The sequence below is a fragment of the Mirounga leonina genome, unplaced genomic scaffold (genome assembly GCF_011800145.1).
Source record: "Mirounga leonina isolate KUSES-001 unplaced genomic scaffold, KU_Mleo_1.0 Mir_93, whole genome shotgun sequence".
In the NCBI taxonomy this organism is placed as follows: Eukaryota; Metazoa; Chordata; class Mammalia; order Carnivora; family Phocidae; genus Mirounga; species Mirounga leonina.
Genome location: NW_023270854.1, coordinates 35,487,551 through 35,505,881, shown reverse-complemented (window position 1 = coordinate 35,505,881; position 18,331 = coordinate 35,487,551). Strand labels below are relative to the sequence as shown.

Below are 18,331 nucleotides of genomic sequence, written 5' to 3'. Positions count from 1 at the left end.
TCTGATCTGCAGGCCTGGCCTGGTAACCTCAGTGGAAACACAGGTTACGTTGGGGGTGTATTTAATCTAAAACCAAGAGATGGACATGACCTTCACACTCAATTCATTTTTAGTAAAGGTATTTAAATGTAAATGTATTTAAAAGGTACTTAGAATGGGGTGCCTGGGTGACTCAGTCATTAAGGGTCTGCCTTCGGCTCAGGTCATGATCCAGGACATGATCGAGTCCCACATCGGGCTCAGGTCATGATCCAGGACATGATCGAGTCCCACATCGGGCTCCCTGCTCCAGGGGAAGCCTGCTTCTCCCTCTCCCACTCCCCCTGCTTCTCCCTCTCCCCCTCCCCCTGCTTGTGTTCCCTCTCTCGCTGTGTCTCTCTCTGTCAAATAAATAAAATCTTAAAAAAAATAAAAGGTACTTAAGTTTATCTGGTGGTAATTAAAAGTTGGGCATGACCGCTCATAAAAGCCTCCATGAGGGGCAGGTAAGATTTTTAAAAGAACTGAATTTCATGTTTCTGAGGAGAGCGTAATGGGACCCAGTCTGCTTGGGCAGCTGTTGCCCTTGTTCTGTCTGGCCTGTGTGTGGAAGGATTCATGGAGGCCCAGGCCTGGCAGCCGGGGCAGGGAGGGTTCAAGCACTTGGGCTGAGGGGGGGATAGTAGCTGACAGGGAGCACCAGGCAGGTTGTGGCGGGTTCCTCAGGACGTGGCCAGCCGAGGAGCAGGGCACAGGGCTGGGGTTAGGTCTGTAGTACTCAGGACACCAAGTATGCTGGCTATGCGCCCTGGGGCGGCCTCAGGAGGTTGGTCTGGAGCCCCACAGATTCCTCCTGACTTTGGTCAGAACTGGCCTTGGGGCTGAGAGAGGGAATGTCTGGACACGGGCAGGAGGGCTATGCAGTCAGGGCCTGGCAGGTCCCACATCAGGAGGGTGGACCCTGGTTGTGGTGGCCAATTTCTTTGTTTGGAATTTGGTGTGACATTGAGATGATCTCATCTTTGCTAACTTCTGTACCTTCTAAGAATCCCTTCTGTCTTTTCCGTCCTGTCCTGTCCTCTCGGGTAGACTGATGAAGAGGATGAAGTAGAGGTAGGACTGTTTATAAACATGAAGAATGCCACATTTGACCTTCCCAAGCGTGCTGTAGAGTCCAACCTAACATAAGCAGCATGAGGCCTCAGCACCATCCAGTGCTCTAAACCATGCATGATCGTTTTCTGGTTGCTTTCTGTGTGATCACTAACCTCCTTACACGGGTTCTCATCATAATAGGTATGCCAGGAATCAAAAGGCTAACTGCATTTTCCAAGCCATCCCTGAGTCCCAGGCCCTGTCAAGACTGACAAGTTCAGCTGATCTAATATTGGAGATATTCTCCTCGTATTGGAGAAGTAGACAGGGAATTCTCCCTCCAGCCCCCTGGCCGAGCCTTTTGGCAACCCAAAATGAGAACTGGATTCTAGAATAACCATGGAAAGAGCCCTAAAACCAAAGAAGAAGTGGGACAGTGGCCCTGAAAGTGGTCATCACTCATGGGCAGCCTTTGACTTGTGCCCCTTTTCTCAGCTGGCATCCATTGGATTCATTGGGATTCATGGGTGCAGGGGTGGGAAGGCAGGGGCTCCTCCTCCTGGCTCTGGTGCAGATGGGAGAACCAGAGGCGACATCAGGGCCGACTGGCCCTGGAAGATGAGGGAGCAGTACAGATAGCACAAGCAGATGTGTCCTGGGCTCTGTTACCGTGGCTGCGACACTCGATGAAAAGAGGAAGCCAGCGATCTGTGGGACTGCTCTTTGCACACATTAATCTGACATTCTCTTTCTCATCCAGCTGTTTGGCCTTGTGTACATATGGCCCATTGTGCTGGCATACCTCTTTTACAACATATATGCCCTGATTCTTTGCTCAGCTACAGTTAGAGAATATGATCAGGTCCATGTGATGCGTGTTCCAGCAACCCCATTTCTGGACACAGCCAGAAGCAATGAGTGTTGCCAAACTCTGTTTCAGCATGAATTTCTATGTCCTGTTCTGGTCTGGGCCCTGCAATTGATTCCCTTGGGGCCTTTGGCAAGCCACTGAATCTTCGAGAGCTTCAATTTCCTTCTCTGTCAAGGGATGGGGCTAGCTCTGGAAAGATTCTTCCCAGTGCTTACCATAGTAGGATTTTGTGACTGAATCCCACTTTTTAAATGCTAATATCCTAAGTGATCTATAAGAAAATTTTAACTGCTCTCTGGTACTAAATGAAAAAAAAAATCTCAATACATTTGATTAACTGGGAATATTTTAATTCTCCTATCAGGGCTTTGGTGTTAGAAACAGATGGGATTTCCGAGTTGTTCCCCGGGTTGAGGTCATTTGCCCCTAGCAGGCACCCGCTGCGGGTACTGCGGTGAGTCAGGAGACCCACTGCAGTGGAGGGACGGGTGTGGGCCTTCTGGGACCAGCGCTGTTCTTTCTGATAAGAGAACATCCTGTCCCCATAGGTGTTTGTCATTGGCCCATGCACAACCTTAGGGACCACCGTAGGGAATGTGTTTGCAGAATGCACATAAACAAGAAAGGTTTTCCTCAACGGAAGTTGGCTTTTGGGGGAGTCACCTCCCGCTCTAAGCCCTCCTTTGGTCTTGCAGTCCGGCAAGTTCTCCGGCAGCCCTCCAGCACCCCTGAGCCTGCCGCAGGGCCTGAGCTACGCGGAGGACGCCACGGAGCATGAGAACATGAAGGCTGTGCTGAAGACCTCGTCACCTGCCATGGAAGACACCACCCCGGTGCTGGGCGTCCGCACCCGCAGCCGGGCAAGCCGAGGTGACTCCTGGCCGGGGGGCGCTGGGGGCGGGGGGGCTTCCCTGTCTGGTCCCGTCCCTGTCATGACAGTAGAGGTAACTGTGCCCAGGAGGTATCTGCTCAGGGCTGACGTGCTGACGGAGACCCTTGCCTTCACTCACGTCTCTGGGACTCACTGCAGTACTTCATCTCCAAACCACACGGCGTTCCCACAAGTATAACTTCCTTCACACAAGAGGAGTTATGATTATGAATGGACCCCTATGGGTTAAAGCAGGGGTCAGCAAGCCATGGCCCCGGGCCCAGTTCAGCCAGCCACCTGTGTTGTAAATGAGGTTTTCCCCGGAACACAGCCAGGCGTGGCAGAGTTGAGTGGTTGGGGCAGAGACTGGGGGCCCGTAGAGCCTTGGGTTTTCACTGGATGGCCCTGTGTAGGGAAAGTTTGCGGGATTCAAGCACTGTCCCTTTTTGCCTTTTTAAATCTTTAGAGGCAAGGAAGAAATGAAAACTAAAGGTGCTAAAGACAGATAAGAGTTTCTAGGTTTGTTTCATAACTTGGAAGGGATATTTTTCTTTAATTGAGAGTTAAGGTGCATTTTTCACCTGAGAATGTTTAGTGGTGTTCCCCGATCCAGCCTGACAGCACATGAATGCCCCCCTTCAGGTTCCGTTCGGCCTGCAACACACAGCCCACGCTATTCGTGCTGTTGCTGGGGGCCCCCTGCAGTCTGGTCCCAGCCTGTCTCCCACACTTGGCACTCACTCGCCCCCACATTATGGGCACCGCCCTTCTCTGCACCCTGTGTCTCCCTGAGCCCCCTCTGCTATTCATGCTGTCCCCTTTTCTCTGCCGGTCCAGCCCTCATTCACCTCCAGAATCCACCTCCTCTCCATACTCCTCAACTCAGAGGGCCACTCCTTCCTCCCACAGACTCCTGAGCCCCCAGTTCGGGCTGCCTCAAGATTACAGACTTTATCACTAAAGAGAACAAACTTCTGGAGGACAGGCTTTCTCCTCTTGGTGTTTGCTTAGCACATGCTACGTGCAGAGCTAGAAGGCAGCGTATCACTTATTGTCTAAGTTGTCATGCTCTGGCATGTGACAGTGGTTCTGGTAGTCATTGTACTGGGTGACCAAAGAGAACAGGCCCGGTAAACTGGGTTGTGGGTTAGCTTACCTATCACAGAAACTCGGTAAAACAATGAGCTCAGGCAGTGCCCATCAGGCATTGTCCCAGGCTCGGGAGAACATTCAGACTCACGAGATGGCGGGCAGCTGGAATGTCGAGCTGCAAGCTGGAGAAACCCTTGAGAAAGCCCTTCAGTGACTTCTAACTGCCTTTGTAGACCGACCAGTGCTTTTGGAATTTTGCTGTCGTCCACTCTGTTAAATATAAACAAAGAATGATAGTACTAATAACTTCAACATAAAAGAAAAACTAAATGTAGTTTCAAGTTTTCTTTAGAAGAGAGTGGGTTACATGGTGCATATAGTTCCTTGGAGCTTCTTGTCAACCCAAGGACCACAAGCTGCCATCTACGGAGGAGTCTTGAAACTTGAACACTCCTTCCAGGCAGTGTTCCAGATCCCTAAGGTTTATGTGGAATTCCCTAGCGGGGCTGCACTTCAGGCTTTTTATGAAATTACCAGATGTTTTTCTTTTCTTTTCTTTTGTTTCTCAACTCCAGGTGAGTTCAATACCACTCTAGTTCCTTCCTCTGCTTCTTAATGTTGGACTTCGGTCTTTACCTTTTAGCAGGGTTTTTACTTTGATAGGCAGTTAAGATGACAGAAGAAGGGCTGCCTCCCCCCACCTTTGCCCCGGGAGGCAGTGGCAACAGATCCACAGGTGGTCCAGATGTTGAAATTTGCAGCCAAGTTTTAACCATTACAAATGTTAAAAGATGTAAAGGAAAATATAGACAAATTGATTAAAAGGTGTATCATTTCAACAGCAAATTGGAACTTAATCTTTAATCAAATGAGGGCGCCTGGGTGGCTCAGTCGTTAAGCGTCTGCCTTCGGCTCAGGTCATGATCCCAGGGTCCTGGGATCCAGCCCCGCATCGGGCTCCCTGCTCGGCAGGAGGCCTGCTTCTCCCTCTCCCACTCCCCCTGCTTGTGTTCCTGCTCTATCTCTCTCTCTGTCAAATAAATAAAATCTTAAAAAAAAAAAATCAAATGGACATTCAAGAACTGCAAAAGAAATATCCGAAATAAGGAACTCATTGTGTGGGTTTAAGAGCAGACTTGTCCCAGCAAAGGAAAGGATTAGTGAATTCGAAGACAAGTTATTGTACAAGAAAATGTACAGAGTGAAGCATAATGAGGAAAAAGTGGACAGAACAGAATAAAATGTAAGGTGTGAGGTGCACAATCCAACGGTCTCCCCTGTGTGTAATTGGAGCAGCAGAAGGAGAAGGATAAGAAGCGTTAACTGAAGAGCTAATGTCTGAGAATCTCCCAATGCTGGTGATATGTATCAACCCACATATTTAAGGAACTTAGCAAATCCAAGGAGAATAAACAAAAAGAAAACCATGCCTAGGTATAATGTGGGCAGGCTGCTAAAAACCAACGATGAAGATAAAATCTTTTAAAAAGTCAGATGGAAAAGATAAATTACCTTCTAAGATACAAACATCAGAATGAGGGCTCACTGTTATCAGAAGCTATGGAAGTCAGATGAAAGCGGAATGACATCTTCAAACTGCCAAGAGGAAAGTCTGTATCCAGGGAAATTCTTTCAGAACCACAGGCAAACTTTTATTACATTAAAATATAGTCTCTTTTTTGATATAATTATTCCCCTTTTAGACTATTACTTTAGGTCAGATTTTTAAGGGAAAAAATAAATTACAATGTTTTCTTTCAAATGGTAATTTACATTTTTTTTTTAAATTGAAGTATAGTTGACACACAATGTTACATTAGTTGCAGGTATGCAACATTGTGATTCAACAAGTGTACATTATCAATTTACATATTTTTTAAAATGAAGTCAAAATAAAGTGATATGGTGCTATCATAGTCTATAATGCTTCATTTCTTCTACCACATCTCAGTATATATAAATGTCTTGTGGGGCGCCTGGGTGGCTCAGTCAGTTAGGCATCCGACTCTTGATTTCAGTTCAGGTCATGATCTCAGGGTCATGAGATCGAGCCCCATGTTGGGCTCCACACTCAGTGGTGGGGGTCTGCTTGAGATTCTTGCCCTCTCCCTCTGCCTTCCCCCCGCCCCACTCACACGCACCTGCACACACTCTCTCTAAGATAAATAAATAAATCTTAAAAAAAAAAGAGACTGTTGTGAGCCAATGGCCTCTTGGGGTCTGTAAAAAATATGGGCAGTGTTTCCCTGATGCTATATGTGGGTACAAGTTTCCAGGGAAAAAAATCCTATACATGACCAGAAAGAATGCATATAAACAGTTACCAGGCAGGAAAGTAACCAAAGGGGCGGCGGGGGGTTAAAAAAGCAGAACCAGGACTGAGGTCATAAAAGAATGACATCATCACAAAACCAAGTCTGGCAATCCTGAACATATGGCAACACGTCCCTCTGAAGCATCTCCTGACACATTACAGTGAAAGCAGATCCCTGGGGATGTCTAGGATGGGAAAAATAGGTCATTCTTAGTAGGAAGATCAGATGATGCCTTCATTTTTGGCCCAGTGCTCTGAAAATGTATCATGAGCAAATACAGTTGATTGAAACGTGTGTGTTTTTGGAAGGGTAGCTTAGCATTTTAAAATGAGACATGGAATTACAAATCAGTAGGTAGAAAGGAAAAGCGGAAATTGCTGGCCAAAACACAATTGTACTATTGACTGCCCTGTCTGATCTGAGGAAGACCACTGTTCAGAAGCGCAGAAGGGTCCCAGGGTAAGAGCTATGACAGTGGAGGCCTCCTCCCTCCAGTTAGACCACCTGGTCCATCCTGAGAGTGCAAGAAAGTTCAGCCATTTCAAAAATTCCTTTCTGAGAGGAGCCTGTTTTTAAAGGGTTTTATGATGCTGAAAGATCTAATCGGATGGAAGCAAGTGGATCAAGTGCCCTTGGGCATAAGCAGAAAAAATACAAGTTACTCTTCTTTTATATGCTAGTGCTGTAGCTCTGCTCCCATTCATACAACAAATGCTTAAAATAACATCAACAATGACAACAAACGTTGTCATTAGAAAACATATTGACCTATAGATACATGCATGTGGTAGAGCCCCAGGAGTCCTGCTACTCGTTTGGCAAAGTGTGAATCATTTATGTATGCAATTCAGCAATATGCATTTTACTGGCAGAAATTAGGACTACATTATAGCATATTATGTATTTACTGTAAAATTTCAACCACAAACACATGTCCACAAAAATCACAATCTACTGAACTGTGAGCAGCTATTCCCAACTATTGCCGTCAATATCCAAATGCCAAAAACTTTTCAAAATTAGTATGGGAATAGAACTCAAGAATGTAAGGTATATGTTTACTAACATTTCTGCCTGTGGTTGGCGAAAAGCTTACTGTTCTTCAGCTGGACCTTAGGCTCCAAATACCTGTGTTCCATAGGCATAGAGTCTGAGAACACCCACCTACAGGCTTCTGAAGTTGTATGTTTATTACAAAGGATCATGTATGTGGAGGAAATTCACAATTTTGAGCGCATTGCATGTCTGTCTTCTTACAGAAGCGTATTTCCCATCTTATAGAAGAGATTTCACAAGGAAGTTGATCTATCACGAAGGCACAGTTCTTGATACTTGGGAGCTCATGTTTTCGTGGTGCTTTCTTCTTGCTTGTCTATAGGCAGATGCTTTTATGCCAGACTTAGACCTGCTCTGTCTTAATAGACAATTATTTATAAATGTATTTTTCTAGTCAAGAAGCAAAGAAAAATTTATGTCTGTTCCTGCTTTGCTAGTTAAAGAAGGTAATCCTGTTTTGATTTTTAAAATATTTTATTTATTTATTTGACACAGAATGAGAGAGAGAGCGTGCGTGCGTATGCACAGCAGACTCCCTGCTGAGCGGGGAACCCAACTCAGGGCTCTACCCCAGGACCCTGGGATCATGACCTGAGCTGAAGGCAGTCGCTTAACCAACTGAACCAACCAGATGCCCCTCCTGTTACGATTTTTAAAGGTTAAGTTATCCAGGGTGGCTCAGTCAGTTAAGCAGCTGACTCCTGATTTCAGCTCAGGTCATGATCTCAGGGTCCTCAGATCAAGCTCTTTGTTGGGCTCTGCGCTCAGCAGGGAGTCTGCTTGAGATTCTCTCTCTCTCCCTCTGCCCCCCCCCAACACGGTGCACTCACTTGCGCTAGCTCGCTCTCTCTCTGAAAATAAATAAACCTTAAAAAAATAAAGTTCCTTTAAAAAAAAAAAAGATTAATCCAAAGATAAACCATGACAAAATCCATGATTTTTATTTAACTAGAAGAGATGTTAAGGTTAGTTGACATTCCCTAGGCCTAGACAGCCATGGATAGAGAGCTGAATTAACACATATCTCTGGACATTACTGGGTGTCCATCACCGAGTATCTGTGATGTGCTCTGTGATGGGATGTCCGCCCTCCCACGATCACGGGGCCTGTCAGGTGGAGGCCTTCAGCAGCTGTGTTACAGGGTAGTATTAAGTAAGTGCTCCAAGTGCACATGAATGGGAGTAGCGGTCAAGGTCACAGTGGGGGACAGGTGAGTACCCCCGGATCTGGCAGGCTGACGCTCTCGCTCTGGCCGAGGCTGTGATCTGTTGCTGACAGAGCTCCGTGCTCGGAAGGGCAGCGTTGGCATTTTCTCTAGTGTGTTCTTGCTCTCTGGTTGTTTAATTCTTCAGGATCCACTAGTTCCTGGACGATGGGAACCGATGACTCCCCTAACGTCACGGATGATGCAGCCGATGAGATCATGGATCGCATTGTCAAGTCGGCCACCCAGGTGCCCAGTCAGCGGGTGGTGCCTCGGGAGAGGAAGCGCTCCCGGGCCAACCGGAAGTCTCGTAAGTGCCTTGGAGCTAGGGTGAGGGCCTTGCCCTGCAGGGAGCTGGCCTCCTGTTCTGTATGCCCTGGAAAGGGCAGCCACCCAGAGGCCGGCTCCAGTCAGTTGTCAGTGATGCCTGGAGGGCCCACCCGAGCTCAGCAATGAAAGGTTTCCTGGTTGACAACCAACACTGCCATTGTGGGGGAGGGGGCTGCAGGCGCGCCCGCCCAGTGTATTTGCCGCTTCTGGTCAGGCCTCCCTCCATTCTTACTGTTCCCAGGAAGGTCCAAAGGACCCTTACATATCTCTGGCGTGCAGGGGTGGGTACAGGGGGGCCATTGCCAAGCACTGCCCCAGATGCTTTGCGGAGGCCATATTTCTGCAGCGGGGACCACTTTCTAGCTGAAGATGGGTCCCCAAGGGATTCACTGCTCACAAATATGTCGAAGGTGAAAAACCTTCGGTGAAAAACCAATGATTTTATGGTCGTTAGGGTGCTTAGAATACTTAATGTTAATCTAGGTTGACCAGTTTGGTTTTGCTTCTTTTGGTACCGACCAGAGAATTTCCACTAAATCAAAGGGACTGATTTTCCCCTTTGTCTGAGTCTACTGCCTGCTTCTGCCCACGGAACGATGGGTGTAGGGCTGCCTCTGTGGGCACCATGCTTGCTCTCAAAGGGGCTGCTCTCCGTACAGAAACAGGGTTCCTCTGTATCCTTTGACATGTGTCTGCACTAGCCTTGACCCTCGCGTGTTTTAGGAAAGAGCTCAGCCCCCAGCCTTTGGCCCCGACGGTGCGTCACTCAACTCAGGAGACCGGCTTGAGTCTCGCGCGGCTCTGCCTTCAGGAATCAGGGATGGTGAGGGGCATAGGGATTTATGACCATCACAAGAAGGAGGTAACCAGGCTTCCTCCTCCAGGCTCCAGAAAGTGAAAGGAGAGTGACTCCCGGTAGGCGGGAGTTCAGTAAGAACTCAGACTCCTGTGGTGCCACCTTTGAGATTCACACAGGAGGGGTTCAGGGTTTGAGCTGCAGAGCCCAAGGGAGGGGGCGGAGAAAGAATGCCGGGAAGGGGATGCCCTCACGGAAGGTGGGCCATGCGGGGCCAGAGCCCTCAGAAAGGGCGACCGCATGAAGCAGTGACCTGGCCAGTCCCCCGAGGCCGAGGGTATGTGCTCCTCCCCCAGGTTATATGCCTGCGTTGGCAAAGAGTGTAGGCCCTGTCCTCCGGTCTAGAGAGAACCAGATTCTTAGAGAGACACATAATGTCACTGGGAACAATAACACAGTCATAATTAATTTTCCTCTTCAATCTGGCCAGGGAGATAGTTTGCCTGTTTTTGTGGTTGATATAAACTAAATTTCCTGTGGTATCGTTTCCATTCCAATCTTATGCAAAACAGCCGTATATTCTTTCTATTCAGCCAAACACATTTTATTCTGCGCTGCAGTTACTACAACAAATACAGCCCTGCATGTATGTAAGTGTTTATCTGTAACAGGCTTAATTTATTAGTAATGGCACCATCAACAGAAATTTAAGATGGGGGAAAGTTACTTTGATTTCTGTTTAAGAGGGATGATAAACTCTAGCTTTCTCACGAGAGGTTAAAGGAATAAGAAAAAAAACAATCTGCAGAATCGATGCGAAGTTCCGTGGTTTGGGCCTCCCTCTCAAACAATGTTGTATTTGATTTGATTGTTTAATGGCCGTGATGAGGCAAGTGGGTAATGAATAACCACCGTATTTGGGCCATCACTCATTTGGCTAAAGACAGTAATAGTCCAGCTATTGCAGGAAACCAAAAAGAATCCATCCCATAGCCTAGAAATTTACGACCTCCAAGCCGCTTGAGAATTCTCCAAGACAATTAAATGTCTGCTTTCATGTTTGATGCTGGTGACTAGGACTGCGCATGCCAAATGTCCTGCTAAAGCTTGAAATATGCAGCCGGTGGGGACACAGGCAAGGCATCTTGATCGATTCGCAGGTTACCATGGCTCAGTTTTGCTTTTCCAGCTGGTGACCATCGGGTCTCATTAAGTAAAGTGTTTTGACTTGTCCAGTTGATTTTTAGCCTGTGAAATGATGGATCCAATGCACTCTCATGTGGCTGCCCCTGATTCTAGCCGAGGTTCTCCGATCAGCTGGTGGATCAGACTGAGAGAGAACATTCTGGGAGGTTCTTGGTTTTTTCTTATATAGGTTTCTCTTTTCATCATATCGGGGCAGCTCTTTTGTCCCAGGGCTCTTTGTTCTCTTAGGCGTCCTGAATGTTGGCCTTCTCTAGAAAATCCTGAAGCTGGATGGCATTTGAAATATTCTTACCAGTGTGATTCTGCAGGATGGGCCCTGGTGTCTGGTACGAAGGGGGAGCTGCTCCCCGATGTTCTTTTCTCTTGGACCTATCTTTGGAAGAAAGTCTCTGCTCAGCTGGCTGGCCTCTTATGGCCACCAGCCCAGACCATCGCAGAACAGAACAGGGTTTAGGGACTCATAGTCTGTCTATTCTCTTTTCCCAGGGGAGCCAGATCTTGTCACAGTAGAGAGAGGCTGGATATCATTTTCCTGTTGAGTTTCCTTCTCAGGTGGGGGTCTGGGCCCCACCTCTGACATGGCCATGAAGTTTGGGCACAGAACTGTATTTCTCTAAAGATGTGATTACTTTGATATGACCTAAAAATAAACTGGCCAATTTCATAGCTAATTAAGATCTTAATTGGTCACCCTTATAAGAACAGTTTCTCAGTGGAAAGAGCTGGAAGTCTAGTTCCAGGGACTGCTGGGGAAGGAGCACAGAACCTTGATTTGATCTGACACCCTAACCCCCAGTACCCCGCCCCCACCATGACGGCCTCCTCATCGCATCCTAAAGCTTCAACATCCCTCTCAAAGGGCATGTGACATAGCTCATATTGATTTGATGTAACTAAAATGTTATTTCTTTTACAGAATCTTGAGGGATGTAAGCATGCTGTCTGTTAAGTAGAATTTCATGGAGAAAGCCCTCAGATCCGAAAAATTATTGAATTTGTTTTAGGGAAAACGGGAGATACGCCTCACAAAATATTAGATCCAGCCCTGGATCTGATCAGCACACAACTCCGTTCACTTGTCTCTACTTCTCCAAAGTGGTATTTGGAAATACCCAGCAATTTTCCCATTAATCCCATCAAGAAAAACTTCCTGAGTGTTGTTTAAATAGTTTTTGCTTACCGACTGTGAATCAATTTTATATTCTTTTATAGGACAAGCTAACAGTGGCAGTAAAACAGAGGCTTGAAAACCCATGCTCTTGCAAATATAGTCAAATAAGACGTTAGTAGAAAGGACCAAAATTTCTCAAACTTCTGTCTTCTCCTCAACGACCTCTTTCAGTTACTCAGCCCCTGATTATTCTTAGAGCTCATTCCAGGGGGGCTGACCTTCCTCTAAAGATAGCTGAGGGTGCCCGCCCATGTGTCTAGGCCACAGGACAGGACAAAAAGAAGCCCAAGAGAGGCCCGACAGCCTCTCCCCTGAAGCGCGTGGAGAGTCGCTGCCTTGTAGAGGGCCCGCTGGAGGGTGCGCGCCTCGCGGAGGGGGCCACCATTAGTGTCCCCTCCAGGCTGAAGGACGGGGTGACAGAACAGGATGGAGCTGACCGTGGCTCTCTGATTTCTCGCAGCCTCCTTTAAGCCTCTGGTGATTTTAAGGCATTCTCTCTAGAAAAGCGAGAGCAGGAAGTGAGGAAGGCTTTTCAACCTTTGCTCTGTGTTGGGGGCGTCTCAGAGGTGGGGATGGACAGACGCAGGAAAGAGACTTGAAGGGATGTGCAGGGTGGGGGAGGGATGGAGGGCGTAATCAGAGTCTGGGAACTTGGAAGAGAAATCGGGCCTGAACAAGAGGAGGTGCTGTCCGAATGGCCAACAGACCCCACATCACCCAGGCCCTGAAGGCAGGTGCAACGTTAGGGCGTACAGGCCTCGCACCCAAGCCCATACGTAGGCCGGGCCAGAGGTCAGGACTCTGATGCCGCAAGAAGCTCAGCCAGAAGCTTCGGGTCAAAGAGGCAGATTCAGAAGAGTCTGGAAATATTTTACTATTAACTGAACTAGAGGCTTGATTCAGGTTTCACCAGTATTTCTATGAATGTCCTCTTTCTGTTCCACTACCCTACTCAGGCTGTTCCATTGCATTGAGATGGCATGCCTCCTCTGATGTGTGGAGGACATTTTAAGAGCTTGACACTTTTGAAAAGTACTGGTCAGTTATTTTGTAGAATGCCTGTCAATTTGGGAAACCTCTGCTTCTAATAGATTTATGAGGAAAAACAAGATGGAGGGTGGAAACAAGAAAAAGAACTCAGATGGTTAGATAATCGACATGGACAGAACAAAATGGACCAACCTTCAGAAAGTCTAACATAGAATCAATAATTGTGATAGAGCTTAAAACAGTTCCCTATATTTAAGTCCAAAGAGGCATGACTGAACCCGCCATTTTGGCTCCATTTAGTGGACAGGTCCCTCAAGAAACAAGGCATGAATAAATAGGAGCAGTCTTGTTACTTCCCAGCCACCTGGTACGTACATTTAAGACCTCTCGAAGTTCTGATATTAGTCCCCGTGGTCCTAGACACACTACTCTCTGTATACTTGATAGAAAATCTTTAGCTGAATCTTAGGGGTTACAAAATAGCTAACCGATTTCCAAATTGTTTGGCACTATGTGCAAAAGAGACAAAAACTATCAGTGATCTAAAGGCGAAAGAGTGCAGATAGATTTCTGTCATGGGGGTTAAGACTCGGTGGCTGTCCCACGGGTATAAAAGACGGTGGGAATGTGCCCTGCTGTTTCCAGGGTGGGCTGCATCTCACATGTCCTGCCTTAGATCCCTCTGCGGACCATTTCCTGTGTGCCCTCGGGCCAGGGACTTCATCTCTCTGTGCTGTCTGCACACTTGCTGGAGAAATAATAACGGTACTCTTCTCATAGGGTTTCCATAGAGAATAAATGGAATCATCCAGGTTAACCCTCAGTAAATGGAGGCTGCCATCACTGCAATTCTCAGATTCAGCTCATTTTTAGCAAAGAGCCACCTGAGAGCTCTTTGTAGGATCAAAATATTTTTCAGTTCTGGGGGCGGGGAGAGAAAAAGAACTTGCGGTTTTTCCCTGAGTCCCCAGACGCCGCGGTGCTGCATGTTGACAGCTGAGGCTCTCCTGTGCCTGATCCCGCTGGTGCCAGGCACTGGTGACAGTGCCTGGGCCAGAGAGTGGCTGCTGGTGCCGGCAAAGTGACCCGTGCCGTCTCCGGGAAGAGCTGCAAGGCACACAAGGACGAACATTTGCACGGGCTGTTCTGTGTTAAGCGGCTGCAGGGGGGGAGGTGGGCACAGGTAACAGGCTGGGGAGCAGCTACGCCATAGCCAGAGCGTTCAAGCAGGAAGCAGGAGTGGGGAGCGGAGAGGGGCCCAGACGTTATCTTATCAGACATACGCCAGCATTCCCCCCCACTCTAGGACTGGAGAAATCCCCATTTGATGACTTGTTACTATGGTGCAAGTTCCATATCCTGCCAGCCCATTTGCTAGTCCCCTCTTTTTCTTATGTCCCAGTTCTTTCTTGCTTTCCAGAAACTGAGTGAGAGCCAACACCCTTTCCAGCCAGGGTCTGCTACCCTGAGCCTTTCTCCTCCTACTGTGTCCCTGTCGGTCCCCTGCCTCCCTGATCACAACACTTGGCTCAGGGTAGAGGCGCAAGGAACCTTTGCTGAGTGAGTGAATGAATGGATGAATGAATGAACAAACGAATTGATGAGCAGGCAGATGGATGAATGGATACCCAAAGAGGCCCTTTGTATGCATAATTTGAACGGGAGCACAAAGCCGATTTCAATGATCATCTTCATTTCACACGTCTTTTCAAGTGATGTTACTTTTTAACAAAGGAAGGGTTCAGATTCTTAAGGTCTTTGGGGGGTTCCTATATTACTTTGTATATGTATATTACATGTATATGTATATTACTATATACATCATATGTTTATGACGTGGGGATTGTATTTAATATGAGAAAATTTATCTCAGTTGCCACGAAGGCCCACAGAAAGTCGGATTCCATTAATGGGGCAGGTTTTTCTATGAATTCCTTTTTAGGGACACACCTGGCGAGCAAAAAGACCTGGCCTATGCTGGCTTTTTCCTCTGCAGCAGAGAACACCTGAGCCCAGGCAGAAGGGGCAAGGGAGGACCCCAAGGGGTGTGGCCCCTCAAAACTAAGAAGAGGCTACGAGGCTGAGAGCACATCTCTGTGCAGTCAGGCAGCGGGGCCAAAGCAGCGCCATTAAGCTTGGTTCTATTCTCTGTGCCTGCCCCAAAGAGGCCGGCTCAGTGCCCGTATCAGGGAGATCACTGCACATCCTACAAGGTGCCAGGGTCCTTATTCAAGTATTTACATGAACTGAACTGAACACCACAGTTATAGGACTAAAGCAAATGTGTGAACAGGTGTTAAGGAAGTGTCTTTAAATGCCCTCCTGCGAAATGCCCATCAGTTTGGGAAGTCTTCTGTAGTCATCTGGCCAAGCACGTATACCGAAAGCCTCAGTGATTAGAGTTCATAGACTCATGTCCATGCCACCTTCTGTGCCTAGTGAAGTTCAAGATGCCCTGCTCGTGCAGTATGGTCTTCTTCAAGCCGAATTTTGTGTCTTGGAAGAGAGGTCTTGGCAGTCCTTGTCAAGAATGAGAAACATTTTATCTTATTTTCTGCCATTAAAATTATCTTTCTTTAACAAACACTTGAAGGAGTGTTTAAAGAACATAAAAGGTTATTACAAACTAGTATTTTTATTGCTGCCCCATAGAACAAATTCCATTACTCAGTTAAATGCAATGTGCCTCCAGCCGAGGCTCTGGAGCCAAACATTTTGTCTGGACCAGTGAGACAGTCTGGAGCCCAGGGGCCAAGGGTGGGGAGAGGGAGAGCCAGTGCAAGAGAAGGCTGCAGACGGATGGCTGGGGGCCCAGAGCGAAGCTTGAAAATACAGTCGTGTGTGGTGGCAGGATTTGAGGGTAACCCTCAGCACAGATCTTTGTGTCTCTGTTTGTGTCAAATCCACACTTGATGTGTGTGAGTCTTCCAGCAGTGTTTCGATTCTTTAAGTCCCGAGCACATAATAAACTATTTGTTGATTGACCAATTGATGGGTTAGGTGTTGACTCCTGTTCAAAGTGCTAATTCCCAGGAGAGAAGAAACCATTGATTGATAGATATTTAGACCCTGTGCATTCTACCAGATCTCTTCAGATCCTTTGTCCACAGGTTGAGTGGGCTTTTGCTTAAGGGAGGACGGGAAGGCATGGAATATGGGGTGTTGCTTGCAGACACATGGGCTGGAATCCTGGCGTCCAGATCATCTGAGGCCTCCCCCTGAGAGGGAGGATACAGGCCCCGTGGGGGTGAGGGGAGTTGGGTCTGGCATGGGAAGATGGGAAGACACTGGGGTGAGCTTTACTTTCTCCACATTCTGATCATCTCCACATCTGATCTCCACATTCTCATCCTGCACTGCTCATCTCAGGTCCTCTGGCTGATTTAGGATTTAGGGGGGAAGGTGTATCCATAACACATCTCTTCTGAAAACAGAGCTAGTACCCCAAACTCCCTATGACCTTATGTGGAAAGTAGGCCAAATACAAGTTATAAATTAAGGAAAATGTAATTAGGCAACCTTTCAAATGAAAGGACTTGTCTTGGAAGGGACAGCGGCCTCCTCATTCACCCTTATCCAGCCTTTATTTTCATGTCAGAATTGATCAACACTAAACAATGGGAAAACCCATAATGCCAAGCTAAACATAAGCCAATTCTTAGTCACATATGAGCATTCCTCCACCTGCCAGTTGTAAGCCCCAGAGGAGAGTGTCGTTGGTCCTTCTTGAGCCTTGTGTGTTTCACAGAAAACATCGACCAGATCCAGTCAGAAGTTTGGCAGTTTGCTCCTTGGCATCCAGTCCATAAGGAATCACTAGTTCTTGCCTCCAGAGGCCATCTGATGAGTTGAGACTGAGACCCACAATGCTCGTAGAGATTCATCCTGGCTGCTGCCCCTTGCCCGGTTTTGTTAACACCTTGCTCTGTAAGGCCAGGTCCCCCAAATCAGTGCTCACCCTGCAGATTTGTGGGGTTATCTTATCTAGTTTGCAATCATTGGAACTTGCATTCCCCTGTGTTCTGTAAGGACTGTTCCAGCTCTGACCCCTTCCTTATGCTAGCCAGAGGCTGAGCTCTCCGCATGCCATCTGTACTTTACTATTGCACCCATTTCTCAGAAACCTTACAAGGGTGGGCCTCCTTTCTCCCCTCTTACAAGGTCAGTCCCTCCACTTGGCTCTTCAGGTCAGCCTCTTGCAGCCCCAGAATTTGTCCTGCCCTGGCAGATAGATGGCCAGGCATTTCAGCAGGAGCAGGATGGGGCTGAGCATCTGTGAGCCCTGTGACTGCCCTGGGGGGGGTCCTTGGGGGGTGTTGGGGGGGCAATGAATCACCATGTGCTGGCTGCTAACACCTCCCTGTCTTCTCATCCTTTTGTGACCTGTGGGTGCTGCTGCAGTGCGAAGGACCCTCAAGAGCGGCCTGACTCCAGAAGAAGCCAGGGCCCTGGGCCTGGTTGGCACCACAGAGTTGCAGCTGTGACGTCTGGGGGCACCCTGAGAAGTGTGCCCAAGAGCGCAAACTCCTGCTGGACAGAATCCCTCCAGTTGGGAGTGAAGAGACTCGACACTAACATCCGAAGGTTCTGAAGGGGAGTGTCCATTTCTAGGTGTCTGCGTGTGGCGCACTGGACATTGATGGGGCTCGCTCAGAGTCTCCTTCAAACACTTCCTTCATTGTGTCCGCTGTGTTTCTCTTGTTTCCTTGACACCTGGTTTAGTAGTTCTAAAGTGTGACCCCTTTTCTGTGCAAGGAGCAGCCCTTTTAAGGAGCAGATCACTCTCACAGTTCCTGTGGTCATATGAGGCAGTTTGATTAGGTTCGCAGACTGGGTCTCTCCACAACACCAAAATATCCAGATGGAAACTCCAAAATTGTACACAAAAAGCAAGCACAGATTATTTACCAGTTGTGGATTTTAGATGTACTAAATGTTTATACAAATTCATAAATGTACACCATGTTTCAAATACTAAATAAATAGAGTTTAATGCCATAACTGGAAACTTTTCTTCTCTTGGGTGTAAGGCCTTAAACAGCTCCAAAGCCTCACCTCCTTCTGAATCAGGGAAATCTTTTCTCAGGTTCGTCAGAAGGACTCTGGTGGCTTGGAATGGCCTCGAGGCCCTTTGGCTTTCTTCTTGTTGTTTGTTTTTTTTGTGTTAATAGAGTGGGCCTGCCAATGTGCTCTTTGTAACTCCTTATTATTTAGGCTTCAGTGTTTGTTGCAGGACCTGTGAGCCATGACCTCATGTAGATCACCTTATCCATGGAGTACTTCTGTTTTGCTCCATTGTAATGCTTACCCAAAAATTAGAGTAGCATTTAAAAACTGAACTATTCTGCAATTCT

The 18,331-nt window shown here is 47.5% G+C and overlaps 1 protein-coding gene across 8 annotated transcripts in view; it reads left to right on the top strand.

Annotated features, from left to right (window-relative positions):
- FHOD3 (formin homology 2 domain containing 3) overlaps positions 1-17,975 on the top strand; it is a 455,751-nt gene extending 437,776 nt beyond the window's left edge. For 6 of the 8 annotated variants that reach the window (XM_034996004.1, XM_034996003.1, XM_034995997.1 and 3 more), the window contains 4 exons: positions 1,069-1,092; positions 2,641-2,815; positions 8,633-8,794; positions 17,379-17,975. In XM_034996004.1, coding sequence (XP_034851895.1) covers positions 1,069-1,092; positions 2,641-2,815; positions 8,633-8,794; positions 17,379-17,461 — 444 coding nt within the window. In that variant the 3' untranslated portion in view covers positions 17,462-17,975. The remainder of the gene's footprint in view (positions 1-1,068; positions 1,093-2,640; positions 2,816-8,632; positions 8,795-17,378) is intronic. The other 2 variants (XM_034996005.1, XM_034996000.1) reach the window with 1 other exon arrangement.
- The last annotated feature ends 356 nt before the right edge of the window (positions 17,976-18,331 follow it).